General features: G+C 44.0%; 1 protein-coding gene across 1 annotated transcript in view; it reads right to left on the reverse strand.

Annotated features, from left to right (window-relative positions):
- Positions 1-14,643, reverse strand: part of ptprc (protein tyrosine phosphatase receptor type C) — an 85,427-nt gene that overhangs the window by 50,910 nt on the left and 19,874 nt on the right. Inside the window, exons 8-12 of the mRNA XM_078561801.1 lie at positions 14,447-14,584; positions 11,704-11,814; positions 5,837-6,004; positions 808-1,010; positions 656-713 (exon numbers count right to left, since the gene is read on the reverse strand). Coding sequence (XP_078417927.1) covers positions 656-713; positions 808-1,010; positions 5,837-6,004; positions 11,704-11,814; positions 14,447-14,584 — 678 coding nt within the window. The remainder of the gene's footprint in view (positions 1-655; positions 714-807; positions 1,011-5,836; positions 6,005-11,703; positions 11,815-14,446; positions 14,585-14,643) is intronic.

Raw genomic sequence — 14,643 nt, forward strand, 5'->3', positions numbered from 1 at the left:
GCATAAAAAAGATTTTCCTCTGTCACCTCTGGTTCTTTTGCCAATCATCTTGAAGCTGTGCCCTCTGGTTATCAACTCTTTACTTATTCTATCTAAACCCTTCCTGATTTTAAATACCTCCATCAAATCTCCTCTTAGCCTTCTCTGCTCTAAGGAGAACTTGAGCTTCCCTTCACAATTTAGAATTCAACGTGTGTGTCTGTCATATGTTTAGGAGGATAGTATCAAAGAAATTGACAAATTTCATAGTGTTTCGAGCTGTTCACTGTGTCGATCAGGGGCGGCTCATAGTCCCTGCTGACTGTTAGGCTCATAGATGGCTGAAAGCCAACTAGTCTCAACCACTTGGTTGGTGAAGGAAGGAAAACAGGATTTAAAACAGCGTGCCTGAAGATGGGAGTTCAGAACACATCAGATACTCAAATTCAGTAATATGATAGGTCAGCAATACTCTAGGGTATTGTTGCTGAGTAACCAGCCCCATTAATCAATGAAACCTGGAAGGGTCAACATGTTAGAGGGAACTGGAACTTGTTGCACTTGGTTATGGAGAATCATATGAGTCTAATACAGTAACTCGTTTGTGGGTAAGCAGCAGGATGCTTCCAAGCACTTGGTGTTGGCAAAATGTGATTTTAACAGGCACTTCACTTACAATTAGTTTTGATGAAATCGGAAGTGTGTGATGAATAAAATCCATTAGAGGCACTTAGCTGTAATAGGACAAACAACAGTTACATTGGTAAAAGTATGGCGTCTGCATCATATAATTTGAAATAAGCCTGAAACACAACAAATTCACGTTACCACTATTTCGTAGGTAGTCAGATAGTCTAAGTTTTCAAATGTAAAGACTGGAGTCAGTTCTGTCTTATTAAATTTTCCATTAACAGTGGCTGAATATAAGATACTTTTTCCGTGGATCTGGTCTTTTGTTAATTCGTAACATTCGACTTTGATCACATTATTTGATAGTAAGGATTTTTTGGCTATTTTCAGTTTGTCTGGATCTGTGAGAAAAATGGAAATATTTTATTGAAACATGCCATCATATTAAATTAAACAATAACATAAACACATTTGTGTTTAAATTTCAAGGAGAAAAGAGGTTCCATGTTTACAATACAGAGCTGAAGCACAATTGCACTTCAAGTTTTCTGTCACAGTGATTTTAGTGCTCAGCAGATATGGTTGTGGCGTTGTTATAGTTATGAAATGATACAACTGATGAAAGTTTGTGGTTTGGTCTTTAAGCTACTAGTGTCTCTGTTAAATAATGGGCCCAAATTTTGGAGACACAGTTGACGTTTCGAGTCTGGATGACCCTTCATCAGAACTAAGACATATAGAAATGAGATGAAATATAAGTTGGAAGAAGGGGGTGGGACAGGAGAGCTCGATAGAGGGCCAGTGATAGGTGGAGGTCAAGAAGAGACTGCCAAAGATGTCATAGACAAAAGGACGAAGGAGTGTTGACGGTGGTGATATTATCTAAAAGATGAGCTAATGGGGACATTAAGGGTAGTAAACAGGACAAGCGATGGCCCTAGTGGGGGTGGGGTGGGGGGAAGGGATCGAAATGGGCTAAAAGGTGGAGAAGAAACAATAGATCAAAATAAATTTAATAATAGGAGGGAAAAGAAAAAATATAGTTGTAAAAAAAATATATAATAATAAAATAACTATAAATTATTGGAAAAAGGGGGATCAGGGTGGGGATGGAGGGGAGAGTTCATGATCTGAAATTGTTGAACTCAATGTTGAGTCCGGAAGGCTGTAAAGTGCCTAGTCGGAAGATGAAGTGCTGTTCCTCCAGTTTGTGTTGAGCTTCACTGGAACATTGCAGCAGGCCAAGGACGGACATGTGGGCATGAGAGCAGGGTGGAGTGTTGAAATGGCAAGCGACAGGGAGGTCCGGTGATACTCAGCTTCATGCACATGGCAAACCTTGGGTGTCATCAGCAAAATGACAGATGTTTCAGTAGCAGTGTCAAATGTTTGAACATCTATCGCAGTTTCTAGAGGCAGAGCAGTCCCATTACCAAATGATGGAGGAGTCCATTCATGCCACAAGTGGCTCCGTATCCCTAGCATGTGAGCACATGACATCCTCCATCGAGACAGTAGCGACCCTCATGGAGAGACAAATGGAGGGGTATTTAATTAGGTGGGATGGTGATGTAACTGAACCCTCCACATTCCCACCTCTGCCAGAATTAAGTTCTGGCTTTGGGGGTGGAAGTCACCCATTGCCGACCTTCCTGCCACCTATTAACACCCTTAGGTGGGCAATTAATAACCACATAAGGGCCTCATCCTGCTGCCGCTGGTATTAACCCAGTGGCGGGTGGGCCTGTTGCCCTGCAGCCTACATGGCAGCTAAAACCGTGCAGCTTTTCACCTCTGGTATGGGGTGGGGAGTGGAGTATCTCTCCCTTAAAGGCACTCAGTGCCTGATCAAGGGACTCCACATCAGGAAAGGGGTTCCCCACATCCACCCCCTACCCCCCTCTCCATTGAGAGCCAGCCCCTGCCCTTGCAGCTGACCCCACTGCACCCCTCCCGCCACAACCCCCTCCCCTTGCCTGCCGCCACATTCCGTACCTGTGGCCTGGGTTGCTCTGCGAACCTGCGATTCTGGTGCCTGTCTTTCTCGCAGCAGCCACAGCCTCCCCTGTAGCACTACTGAGCACAAGAGCTTCCGGTCTCCGATTGGCCAGCAGCTCTCAGTAGGAAAGACCTCCAGCCTCACATCCCCCACAGAGTCTTTACTCCAGTGGTTGGGGCAGAGTGGGGAGAGGGGGTGCCATTGCCTTCGACACCGCCTGATTGGCTTGTGGTTCAACAGGCCTTCCTGAAAAGAGGCAGTGTGGGTCTCTCACCGGCTCTCCAGCCAGCAGGCAAGACCCCTGACGCCTCAACAAGATTCTGCCCTAAGAATTAGCCAAAGTGAACATCAAGCTATCTGACTGTTGTTAAAAACAGCTGTTTCACTAATGTGCTTCAGGTAAAAATACTTCACAGACAGTAGTGCTTCCAGACAGTGGGACATCATAACTTTTTTAAAAATGTGATCATGGGATGTGGGCATCACTGGCTAGACCAGCATTTATTGCCCATCCCTACGCATAAGAGTCAATCACATTGCTGTGGGTCTGGAGTCACATGTAGGCCAGACCAGGTAAGGACGGCAGATTTCCTTCCCTAAAGGATATTAGTGAACCACATGGATTTTTACAACCAATCAACAATGGTTTCATGGTCATCATTAGACTTATAATTCCAGATTTTTTTTAATGAATTCAAATTCCACCATCTGCCGGGGTGGGATTCGAACCCGGGTCCCCAGAGCTTTACCCGGGGTCTTCGGATTACCAGTCCAGTGACAACACCATTGCACAACCATTGATGGCCGTGAAATGCCTATATCCTGAGAATGGGCAATATCTTCCAATCTGGAGTAGCAGTTTGATGGCATGAACAGAAGTGAGTGCCACTTCCGCTCATGGGCAGATCAGCCTGGATGCACGAGGAGCGTAGCGAATCTTGCGGCAGGGCAGGCATGAAACTGACACTCGTCGTTACCTTATGGGGTCAAAGGCCCGAGCACCATATTTAAAGGGCACCTGGACAGGCAGTTATTCACTCAAGCCAGGAGCTTTGATGGATGTTTGTCGTGTTTGGTTCTGCAGCTGTGTGTACCATCTCTTCACCTGTCCCCACCACATCCCACCCCTTGCTTATTTTCATCTAATGAATCCTCCCTTTTACCTGCCCCACTTTTGGATTACCCCACCTTTTACCAGCTTCCCAGCCCCTCCCCCCCAACCCCCACCCAGAATGTCAAACTGCAGATAAAGAGCGGCTCTGCGGTTTAGCAATACTTTGGTGCAGGTGCTCCTCCAGGCCATCTGGGAAAGGTGGGGGTTCCTTTATCCCAGGGATGGCAACAAAAGGCCCTCCAATCTGACCAAGACAGTGTGCATGGAGGTGGCAGCCTAGGTCAGCGTCCATGGGGCCCACAGTAGAACCTAGATTCAGTGCAGGAAGAGGATGAATGATCTGCTGCGTGCGCGCTGCTAGGTTAAGGAGCACTTATTATTCACTGCAACCCCTGGCACTCATTAGGGCAGCAGTACTAAACAAGAGGGAGATAAGGAATCTTGATCTCCCTCCTGGTTCCCCTTTTCCTCAAGGAGGCAGGGAGATGCCACCACTCACCAACAAGGAGGAAGAGTGCAAGCAAGGCATCCCAGGACACTCCAAGGGTATGCTCTCAATCCACCTCCTCTCTGCCAGTGACCTCATCGTCTCCAGCAGGTCAGACTGAGGAGGGTGCACCTGTACCTGTGAAAGAGACCTTGAGCAGGCCGGAGACCCCTTGGCCTTGGACCACAAGAGGGCAGCTGCCAAGGTCATCTCAGGCAACAAGGCATAGCAGTCAGCAAACTGCCTCCACGTCAGCTGTGGATGTCGGGGTTACACCTAGGTCTTGTAACAGCAAAAGAAAAACTCATGAACGGGCCTAAGGATTTCACTTTGTGCAGGGTGCAGAAGATCCTAATAATACAGGATGCTTTTTCTGGTGAGTATTGCAACACTCCACCAGAGCAGTCCAAGCAGCAGAACCTCATTACTAGCTGTCCAATAGTCTGCTCTGTTTGTTGCCCTTGTTGAGGCATGGACACTCATCCTCAGCGGCACTAGTGTCATCAGCCTGGTCATCTGTGGGTATTCCTTTAACAAGGAGCCAACCCTGCAGTCAATGAGGTGGAGCATACACCTTTGGCACCTGAGAGTTGTTCAGGATGTAGGCTTTGTGAAAGCTCTCTGGGCAGCACACACACCGAAGGATCGGTTTTCTGTTATCACACGCCAGCTGCCCAGTCAGAGAATGAAATCCCTTTTTGATAATGAATGCAGTGGATTGATCCCAGGGAACTCTCAATGCCACATATGTGCAGTCATTTGCCCCTTGCACTTGTGGGAATCCTGCAATTGTACAGCTCTGGCTTCCTGGCTTTGGGGGTCTGTACTGAAATTTACAAATTCATTTGCCCTTCTGAAGAGAGCATCTGTCACCTCCTGGACGCATGTGTGCGTGGCAGACTGGGATATTCTGCACATGTCCTCTGTGGAGCCCAGGAAAAAGCTACTGGTGCAGTAGTTCAATGCTGCTGTCACTTTAAACATACTGCCATTGGATTGCCTCCGGGTCGGATGCAGGTCCTCATGGAGCAGCTGGGATAGGTGAGTTACCACATCCCGTGACATCCTAAGCTGCCTCCGGCATTGCCTCTCAGACATTTGCGGGTAGCTGCGCAGCCTGTGGCATACATGACTGCATGCCAATGCTCGCTGTTGCACTAGCCCCTTGTTGCCAGCGTCATGTGCTGCTTGACCCTCCCCAAAGAGGAAAAAGCAGCAGCTACTCATGCCACCTCCAGCAAGTAACTACCTAACATACTGCATGCCACTTATATGCAGTAATGTATTTGAATGCATGTATTTCTCGCTCGTGGACAGCTTAACTTAATTCTGGATTTCCTTCTAATGAGCATGCCATGCAAATACACACAAAAGATCTACCTGCCACTTGCTGTCAGGAAGGTCAGCCCACCTTCAAATTTCCCTGAACTCAATAGCTTAGTTTCAACCCACGATCGGGAAGCTGATTTTTGGCCTCCTGTTCAATAAATTCCCCCACCTGCCTTGCTGCCCAGTCCTGCGAGCAGCACAAGATTCCATCCAATAAATAAAAAATGTTAATGGCCTTTAAATGGAACAACAGTGTTCATTATAATAATTACAATAATGCTAGTATTAGAATACTTACAATCTGCTTCAGTCAAGGCCGTTGCGTTAGATGAATTTGACTGGTTCCCACCTTCGCATTTCTGATTGGTGGCAATAATAATTACAGTATAATTTGTGTATGGTTTTAGATTTTCACACACAAATGGTTTTTGATGAGTCGCATTCATTATCGTATGCCTGTTTTCATCTGTAAAGGAAGGATACAGGTTTTGAATTATTCTTATGAAGGCTTGAACTTGGAAAAGCTCGCTCTCAAAAACGGCTGTGTTTCCGTGGTACATCATAACTTCAGTAGGTCAGAGAGTAGCTGAAATCCAGGCCAAAAGCCTGGATGGTTTTCTGATATTGAAAGCTCTGCCAGTCCTTTACTGCTGTGAGTGAGGTGGTGGAGATTAGATTACTATTATTAGATTAAAGCTCTTTCTACTACCTTAGTTATTCAATTCATCAGGGTTTAACATAAAGCAGGCTGGGATTGGTGCAGAGAGACATGAAGTAAACTGGGATTGGTTCAGAATAACATAAAGCAGGCTGGGATTGGTGCAGAGTGACATGAAGTAAACTGGGATCTTGTAGTAGTAACTTCAATAATCTAATGAACAGAGCCACAGAGGTCTACAGCACAGAGAAAGGCCCTTCAGCCCATCAAGTCTGCGCCGGTCAAACATGTGCCTAACCATTCTAATCCCATTTTCCAGCACTAGGCCCATAACCTTGAATGCCATTGCATTGCAAGTGCACATCCAAATACTTCTTAAATGTTATGAGGGTTTCTGCCTCTACCACCCTTTCAGGCAGTGAGTTTCAGATTTCTACCGCCTTCGGTGAAAAGATTCTTCCTCATTTCCCCTCTAAACCTCCTGCCCCTGACCTTAAATCTATGCCCCCTGGTTATTGATCCCTCCACCAAAGGGAAAAGTTCCTTCCTGTCTACCCTATGTCCCTTATAATTTTATACACCTCATTCATGTCCCCCCTCAATCTCCTCTGCTCCAAGGAAAATAACCCCAGTCTATCCAATCTCTCCTCATAACTAAAACTCTCCAGCCCAGGCACCATCCTGGTAAATCTCCCCTGCACTCTCTCTAATGCAATCACATCCTTCCTATAGTGTGGATTCCAGAACTGCACGCAATACCCTACCTGTGGCCTAATCGGTGTTTTATACAGTTCCAGCATAACCTCCCTTGAACTTGGAAAACCTTGCTCTCAAAAACGGCTGTGTTTCCGTGGTACATCATAACTTCAGTGGCAGTAGGTCAGAGAGTAGCTGAAATCTAGGCCAAAAGCCTATTCTATGCCTCAGCTAATAAAGACAAATATCCCATATGCCTTCTTAACCAAAACAAAAATAGCTGGAAAAACTCATCAGGTCTGGCAGCATCTGTGGAGAGAGACACAGAATTAATGTTTCGAGTCCATATGACCCTTCTTCAGTCTCTTCCCACCTACATCTGTGATTCCTCTGATGTCCTCCGTCATATCAACAATTTCCAGATCCCTGGCCCTAACCTCCTCCTCTTCACCACGGATGTCCAATCCCTCTACACCTCCATCCCCCACCGGGATGGTCTGAGGGCTCTCTGCTTCTTCCTCGAACAAAGGCCCGAACAATCCCCATCCATCACTATTCTCCTCCGTCTGGCTGAACTTGTTCTCTCACTGAACAATTTCTCCTTAAACTTGTCTCACTTCCTCCAAATAAAAGGTGTGGCTATGGGTACCCGCATAGGCCCCAGTTATGCCTATTTCTTTATGTGGTATGTGTAACATTCCTTGTTCCAACCCTACTCAGGCCCCCTCCCACAACTCTTTTTTTGGGTACATCAATGGCTGTTTCGGTGCTGCTTCATGCTCTCGTCTGGACCTGGAAAAAAATGATCAATTTTGCTTCCAATTTCCACCCTTCTATCACCTTCACATGGCCCATCTCCAACACTTCCCTTCCATTCCTTGACCTCTCTGTCTCAATTTCTGGTGATAGACTGTCCACCAATATTCATTACAAGCCCACCAACTCCCATGGCTACCTCGACTACAGCTCCTCACACCTTGCTTCGTGTGAGGACACCATTCCATTCTTTCAGTTCCTTCGCCTCCGTCACATCTGTTCTGATGATGCTACTTTGCAAAACGGCACTTCTGACATGTCTTTCTTCTTCTTTAACCGAGGTTTCCCCCACACTGTGGGACAAGGCCCTCAGCCATGCCCGACCCATCTCCCACGCCTCTGCCCTCATATCTTCCCCTCTCTCCCAGAACCTTGATAGGATCCCCTTGTCCTCACTTTTCACCCACCTGCCTCCACATTCAAAGGATCATCCTCCGCCATTTCCGCCAACTCCAGCATGATGCCACCACCAAACACATCTTCCCCTCAGTCCCCCGTCAGCATTCCGTGGGGACGGTTCCCTCCAAGAGACCATGGTCCACTCCTCCAACACCCCCAACACCTCATCCCCTTCCCACGGCACCTTCCCACGCAATCACAGAAGGTGCAACACCTGTCCCTTTACCTCCTCCCTCCTCACTGTCCAAGGGCCCCAAATACTCCTCTCAGGTGAAGCAGTGCTTCAGTTGCACCTCCTTCAATTTGGTCTCCTGCATTCGCTGCTCCCAATGCGGTCTCCTCTACATCAGGGAGACCAAATGCAGACTGGGTGACCACTTTGCAGAACACCTCCGGTCTGTCCGCAAGCATGACCCAGACCTCCCTGTCGCTTTCCCTGCCATTTCAACACACCACCTTGCTCTCATGCCCACATGGCTGTCCTTGGCCTGCTACAATGTTCCAGTGAAACCCAAGCAAGCTGGAGGAACAGCACCTCATCTTCCGATTAGGCACTTTACAGCCTTCTGGAATTTACATAATTAACAGCTCTGAAGAAGGGTCATACGGACTCGAAACATTAACTCTGTTTCTCTCGCCACAGATGCTGCCAGACTTGCTGAGTTTTTCCAGCATTTTCTGTTTTTGTTTCAGATTTCCAGCACCCGCAGTATTTTGCTTTTATCAAGGACAGAATCTATTTGATTTAAATTATTGCATTGCATTGCTGGGTGTAATAGGCCACTAACAAATGGGAAAGATATAGAGGAAAAAATTGCAAACAAATGACAGAGAGGTGCAAGAATTATAGTAATTATAATTGGAAACTTTCATTATCCTAATATAGATTAGGATGATAATAGTTTAAAGGGCAGAGGTTGGCAAGAGTTTCTTGATTGCGTTCAGGAGAATTTTATACATTAGTATGTTTCCAGTCCAATGGGTAAGGAGGCATTACTGGTTCTGGTTCTGGGAAAGGAAATGGGTCAAGTGGATCAAGTGTCAGTAGGGAAACATTTAGGGGACAGTGATCACGTTGGTATCTCAATGTCATACTGACACGCAGCTGAGTGCTCTCCAGCTCTTGGCTAGGAGGGACTTGCAGGTGGGGTGAAGAGATGAGGGGGAATTTGAAGGTCTTTGGAGAAAGTCAAGGGGGCAGATTGCCCAATCATGGAGGTTCCTCAGGCAGACCCCTAGAACCAGGAGTTTGGCATGAAGGCACTTTCCTCCTGAATCCTTCAAGTTTAAATCCTTACCTCAAGGGAGCTGCCAGTTTCCTGAGCCTTGGGAAACCCAGGCAACAACAGTTAAATTCAAATTCAAAACCTATTCAAAATGTAAATAGCAATCAGGCTCACTGCCTCCTTTTCATATTTAAAGTTCCAACCCGCCTCCTTGGACCAGGTTAGGCATCACCTACCTTCCAGCCTCAGTTAAAGATGGAAATGGATGGGTTGGAGGTGAGTTTGGGGGGGGAAACAGATTTCTGAGTGTCAGGAAGATATAATAATTTTCATAATGTTATTTGGAATTTATTGTAAGAAAGTGTGTGTGTGTGTGTGTGTGTATATATATGTGTGTGTGTGTGCACATGTGTATGGTGGGGGCAACTTAACTGAATTAAAGACAGCTGATCTGAAGGCCTTGATGTAAGAAGAGAAGCTAGGTATGAAATGCTAAATAGGTAAACATGGGTGAGGGTTTAGAATGTGAGATGTAAAGGCAATATTTACATTTTTCAATATACCAGAGTAGCTTTAATTCAAAAGAGGGGAGTGAAATGTTACACCTAGCCAGAAGTAGTTAAGAAACAGTGTGTTTGTTTTTTCCCCAAAGATTACTGGTAAAATTAGTACTATGATAGGTTTTTATTATTAGAAAGGTAAAGTCCAAAAACAGTGAAACAATGGGAATTTGCATTCAAAGAGAAAAATATGTATAAAGGAGAGAAGGCTGTGTGTAAGGGCAGGCATTTTAAGATCTAACACAAGTGTGAAAAGCTTCAAGTTGCTGTCTACTAGGAACTGAAGCTAAGGAAAACTTCACCCCGAATTTGACTGTCCAAGGTGTATGCTTTACCTGGGTCTGTTTAAATCGATGTGTTTTATGTGGAGGTGTAATTGGGAGTCAGATTAATTAGGGGATTTAGGAGTTATTATGGTAGTAATTTGTAGACATATGTATGTGTTTAAAATAGTTTTCTTTTATTAATAAATGTTCAATTTCATTTGGTAAAAAACTTCTGAGCTTCGGTGGCCTTCTTTTTACTGAATTCAAAGCTCGCATCTCAAAATAAATACAAATTGTAAATAGTTGTGGCAGCTTCTTCAAGTTTCCTTCTGGGATTTGAGTAGATTGTCATTATCATCTGCCTGCCATAACTTGAGATGTTAACAACCAGCACACCGCCTTCCCCCTACCACCAACCCCCCACATCAACCCCCCACTACCTGACCCAAATCCACTCATTGTTTTAAAGTTCAAATTCAGCACTATATGTCCAGTTCTGCGCACCACACTTTAGCAAGGATGTCAAGGGCTTAAAGGAAGGTTTAGAGAAATTTAGTAGAAAGTTATCAGGACTTCAGTTACATGGAGACTAGAGAAACTAGGATTGTCCTCCTTAGAGAAGTGCCATGGAATGTTACAGATGCTATATAAATGCAAATTGTTATTACAACATAGAAGCTTAACGGAAGGTTTAATAAAGATATTCAAAGTCATGAAGGATTTGGACAGAGTAAATAAGTAGAAACCATAGGCAGAGGTATTAGTAATTGTGGGGCACAGATTTCAGGTAATTCGAAAAGATCTGGAGGAGGATGAGGAAAGTTATTTTTCTTCAGGGAATTACGATGATCTGGAATGCACTGCCTGAAAGGGTGGTGTAAGGGTATTGGAAGTAGAGTCAATAGCAAATTTCAAAAGGGAATAGCATATGCTGACTTGCCACATGAAGATCTTGTATTTGCATGGGTGGATACAAAGTAAACTCATCACAGAAAGTTAAATCAAGTTACTTCAAGTCTAAGTACTCTTCTTTTGATGATGTGATAACTATTAATTACTGCCAGTTATCTTATACTGGCACAGATAAGTAACTATTACAAGTGTAGAGTCTCAGTCCTTCAAGTTGTAATTGTTTTCTCAGAAAATGTTAAAATAAAAATATTTTGCTTTTTTCCTTTGTCTCTTTTTTTAACCTCTCTTCTTATTCTAGTTTATCTTTCTCCCTCTAATTTATTTGACAATTCTAATTTACACCTCCTTGTGTTGCTAATTTCATAATCCCTCAATCTGATTGGTTAAGGAGATACACAGTTGCGTGTCCTGTTTACTCAGATCCCAGATGTCCTGTAGAGAGTTTCCATGTTATTTCCATATCCACTTCCAGCAATTTGGGAGATGAAACAGGGCAAGTTTAACTAACAGCAGGAGCTGTTTGTTTCTCCAGTACAGCAACTTCTGAGGCAATAAGGTCTTCAAATGTTGCACTTGTGTTGAAAGGTACCAATGCTGTTGCTTGTATTAGCCATAGTAAAAATGTTTCTTACCACAAACTATAGTAATATTATTTACACGTTTTAGCGTGGTGTTATTCACTTCCAAAGTCACTTCAATGCTCCTATTTCGAGGTGTTAGATGCATAATTGGCACGTGCGGACCTATAAAATTTAAACAGTGCAGTGTCAGCAATCCCATAATTATTTTGTCTATTTTTCTAAGAAGGGTTTGAATTTCTTGGTGTCTGAATCAACCCATGTCCAGCTGTAACACAAATAAGCATATTACTTAATGTTCTTGTATGAGTTAATTAAGATGTTAGAGACAAAATCCCTCAGTGGCTGTTCAGTGGGTTTGTAAAAGGCAAAACATTCATATGGCCGAGATAGTCCAAATAGTGAAGAGGAGGGTGCAGGAAAGGACACAATCACTGGAACGGAGCAATCGGCAGTGATTAGTGCTGAAGAATATCACAAAATGTTACTTGTCAACCTGCTATAAATTTATTTCAAGTCCTCAGATAACTTTAAAGCTCTTTCTCTACTTACCTTGCATGCTCATACTAGAACAGTGTTTAAACTAAAGGACATGGCACATTGATTAGGGCTTTGCACACCAAATCACTGAAGTACAATCTACATCAATCTTCTTCAGGTTGGCCATAAGTTCATGCTCCATTATAGTGGGGGAATAGTACCAAACTCAGTCCCAGGAATCATACATTCCCAGCAGTCAGCGCAACGGTTACTAATCCCATTGAGATTTAAAGCAGCATGAGGATAGATTCTAGAAAACACACAGCAACAATAACTTACATTGATATGTGTCTTGAATGTAAAGCAATGTCCCAAAGGGTTTCAGCATTGATGTAAAGAAAGAGGCGCTGAAGTTGGTTAAAGAGAAAGATTTTAAGAAAATTTTCTAAGGTGGAGAAAAAGTGGCAAGGCAGAGAAATTGAAGCTCTATAGAGCAGGACAGAAGCAGCTGAGGTCTTTGCCATGATAGGGTGGGAGGCTGCACAAGGGGACTGGAGCATTCAGGAAACAGCGCAGGCTGGCATAAATTGAAGAAATAGCGTGGGACAAGGCCATGTAGGACTTATAGATGAGGACAGGGATTTTAAATTTAACACATTGGAGGACAGGGAGTCAGTATACGTCAGGGGGTGATGCAAAGCAGGACTTCGTGTGAGACAGGATGTGGCAGCCCTTTGGATAAATTAGAATTTATGGAGCATGAAGGAAAGCTGGCCTACAAGGAGAGCATTGAAGTAGCTCTTGATGTAGACTGCACTTTAATTCAACTTTATCTCCGCTTCTAATGGAGCAGATAAGATAAACAGATGGAAGGATAGGCACACAATGCAGCTGAGTTAGTGCAGAGTGGAGTGCTGGTGGAAGTGTTACCAACGAGGTCATTGTTCAGATATTGACAGGACTGTTATTGTATTAAATGGATCAGACACTTGGCTGAGTGTCTAATTCTAGCTGCAAAGCTGTTTCATCAAGAATACCTTTCATTGTCAGCATTCCATTTTCACACTAGAAGCATCTGGGCTTCTCCATCCTCCACTACTTATATTCTGGCCCCTATGGACGGTAAATCTGTACCTCATTCAGCAGACTCTTCTTGAAGACGCCAAGTTGTAATGTTACTTCCTTACCTCACCGAGTCCCACCTCACCCAGCTTTTCACCATCCCCTCTGGATCTGTGCAATTATCCTCATGGATGCATAGGCCTAGTTCTATACACATGGCACTTGTGATTGTCACAGCAAGGTCGGGAGCCAAGGCCGAAATGTGTAACCTTGGCATGCTGGAAAACCACATTTCCGACTGCCTTCCTCTTCAAACAACACAGGAACAGTAGGTTGTCTTAAATTAAATGAATGATGTCTACTGCCTCAGAATTGAATATCTGTTTGCATTATCTTGTGTTGATGGTCACAGTTCACCTGCACATTTATGAGCGTATACCCTTTGCAGTTCATGAATGCCAAAGCATTTTGTGAAGTGATTTTGATGGCTCAATTGATGCCATGAATAATGAACTACTTTTCAGGAACCCTGTTGCCTAGGAAAAAAAAAATATCAGTATCCTCTCATTATTCTGCCAGCTCTCCATGGAAAAACAGTCAAATGAGTTTGTTCCAGGAAGCAATGTCCCAGTGACCTACTTGATGCATTGCTGTACTGTAGATTGATTTATATTCCTCCTTGGCTGACTGGGAGGATCAGAGGTATAAGAAGTTCAGTTCTGCCCTAATGATTGATGTTATTTGTGGGTCACATACTAGGGTAGAACATGGATCAGTGCTTTCCAGTGAAGCATAGGCAGTAAAGGAAGTTGACGACTGTCATTCTAAGGCTAGTGCCTAGGTCTGTACAAATGGATGTCAGCCCTAGTGCAAAAGAAACTTCCTGGTGTCGATCCTTACACCTTCCTCTGGCTCCTTTAACAGAATGACCTCTCTCTGCACCATAACTTTTCTGTGGCTCTAACTCAGACAGGAAATGTGGAATTCATAGCCTAAAATTTGATTGTTAACAACAGAAATGGAATAGTCAAAAGGAAAGCAGCAGTCAAAAATCCAGCAATCTTTCGGTCAGTGTAAGAGGTTTTTGTTACACCAACTAGACAGCCACTGAGAGATCTTCTCCAATTCCATGACCCTTGCACACTAGTTCCGTGTGCCACATATCCCAGCAGGAAAAGCTATCCCTCATATCACAGCAATTTTCAGAGTTACTAAGAGTTTTGACTGACACGAAATTGAAATCTTGAAGGCTTACTTTCATAATCTGCTCTTATGTGATTGGTTCCTTCCCAGCTCCATTTTGTAGAATCTTGTTGAATTTTGACAGAGCAATTGTAATATTTACAGGCAGCTATATTATGAAATGTTACAATGTGACTGTCATTTTCTTTATCTGAAAGTCAAAAAAACATATAAGAAAAAAATAATTGATATTCTTCTAACTTCTCTGAG

This window comes from Cetorhinus maximus, chromosome 17, assembly GCF_964194155.1.
Source record: "Cetorhinus maximus chromosome 17, sCetMax3.hap1.1, whole genome shotgun sequence".
Lineage (NCBI taxonomy): Eukaryota > Metazoa > Chordata > Chondrichthyes > Lamniformes > Cetorhinidae > Cetorhinus > Cetorhinus maximus.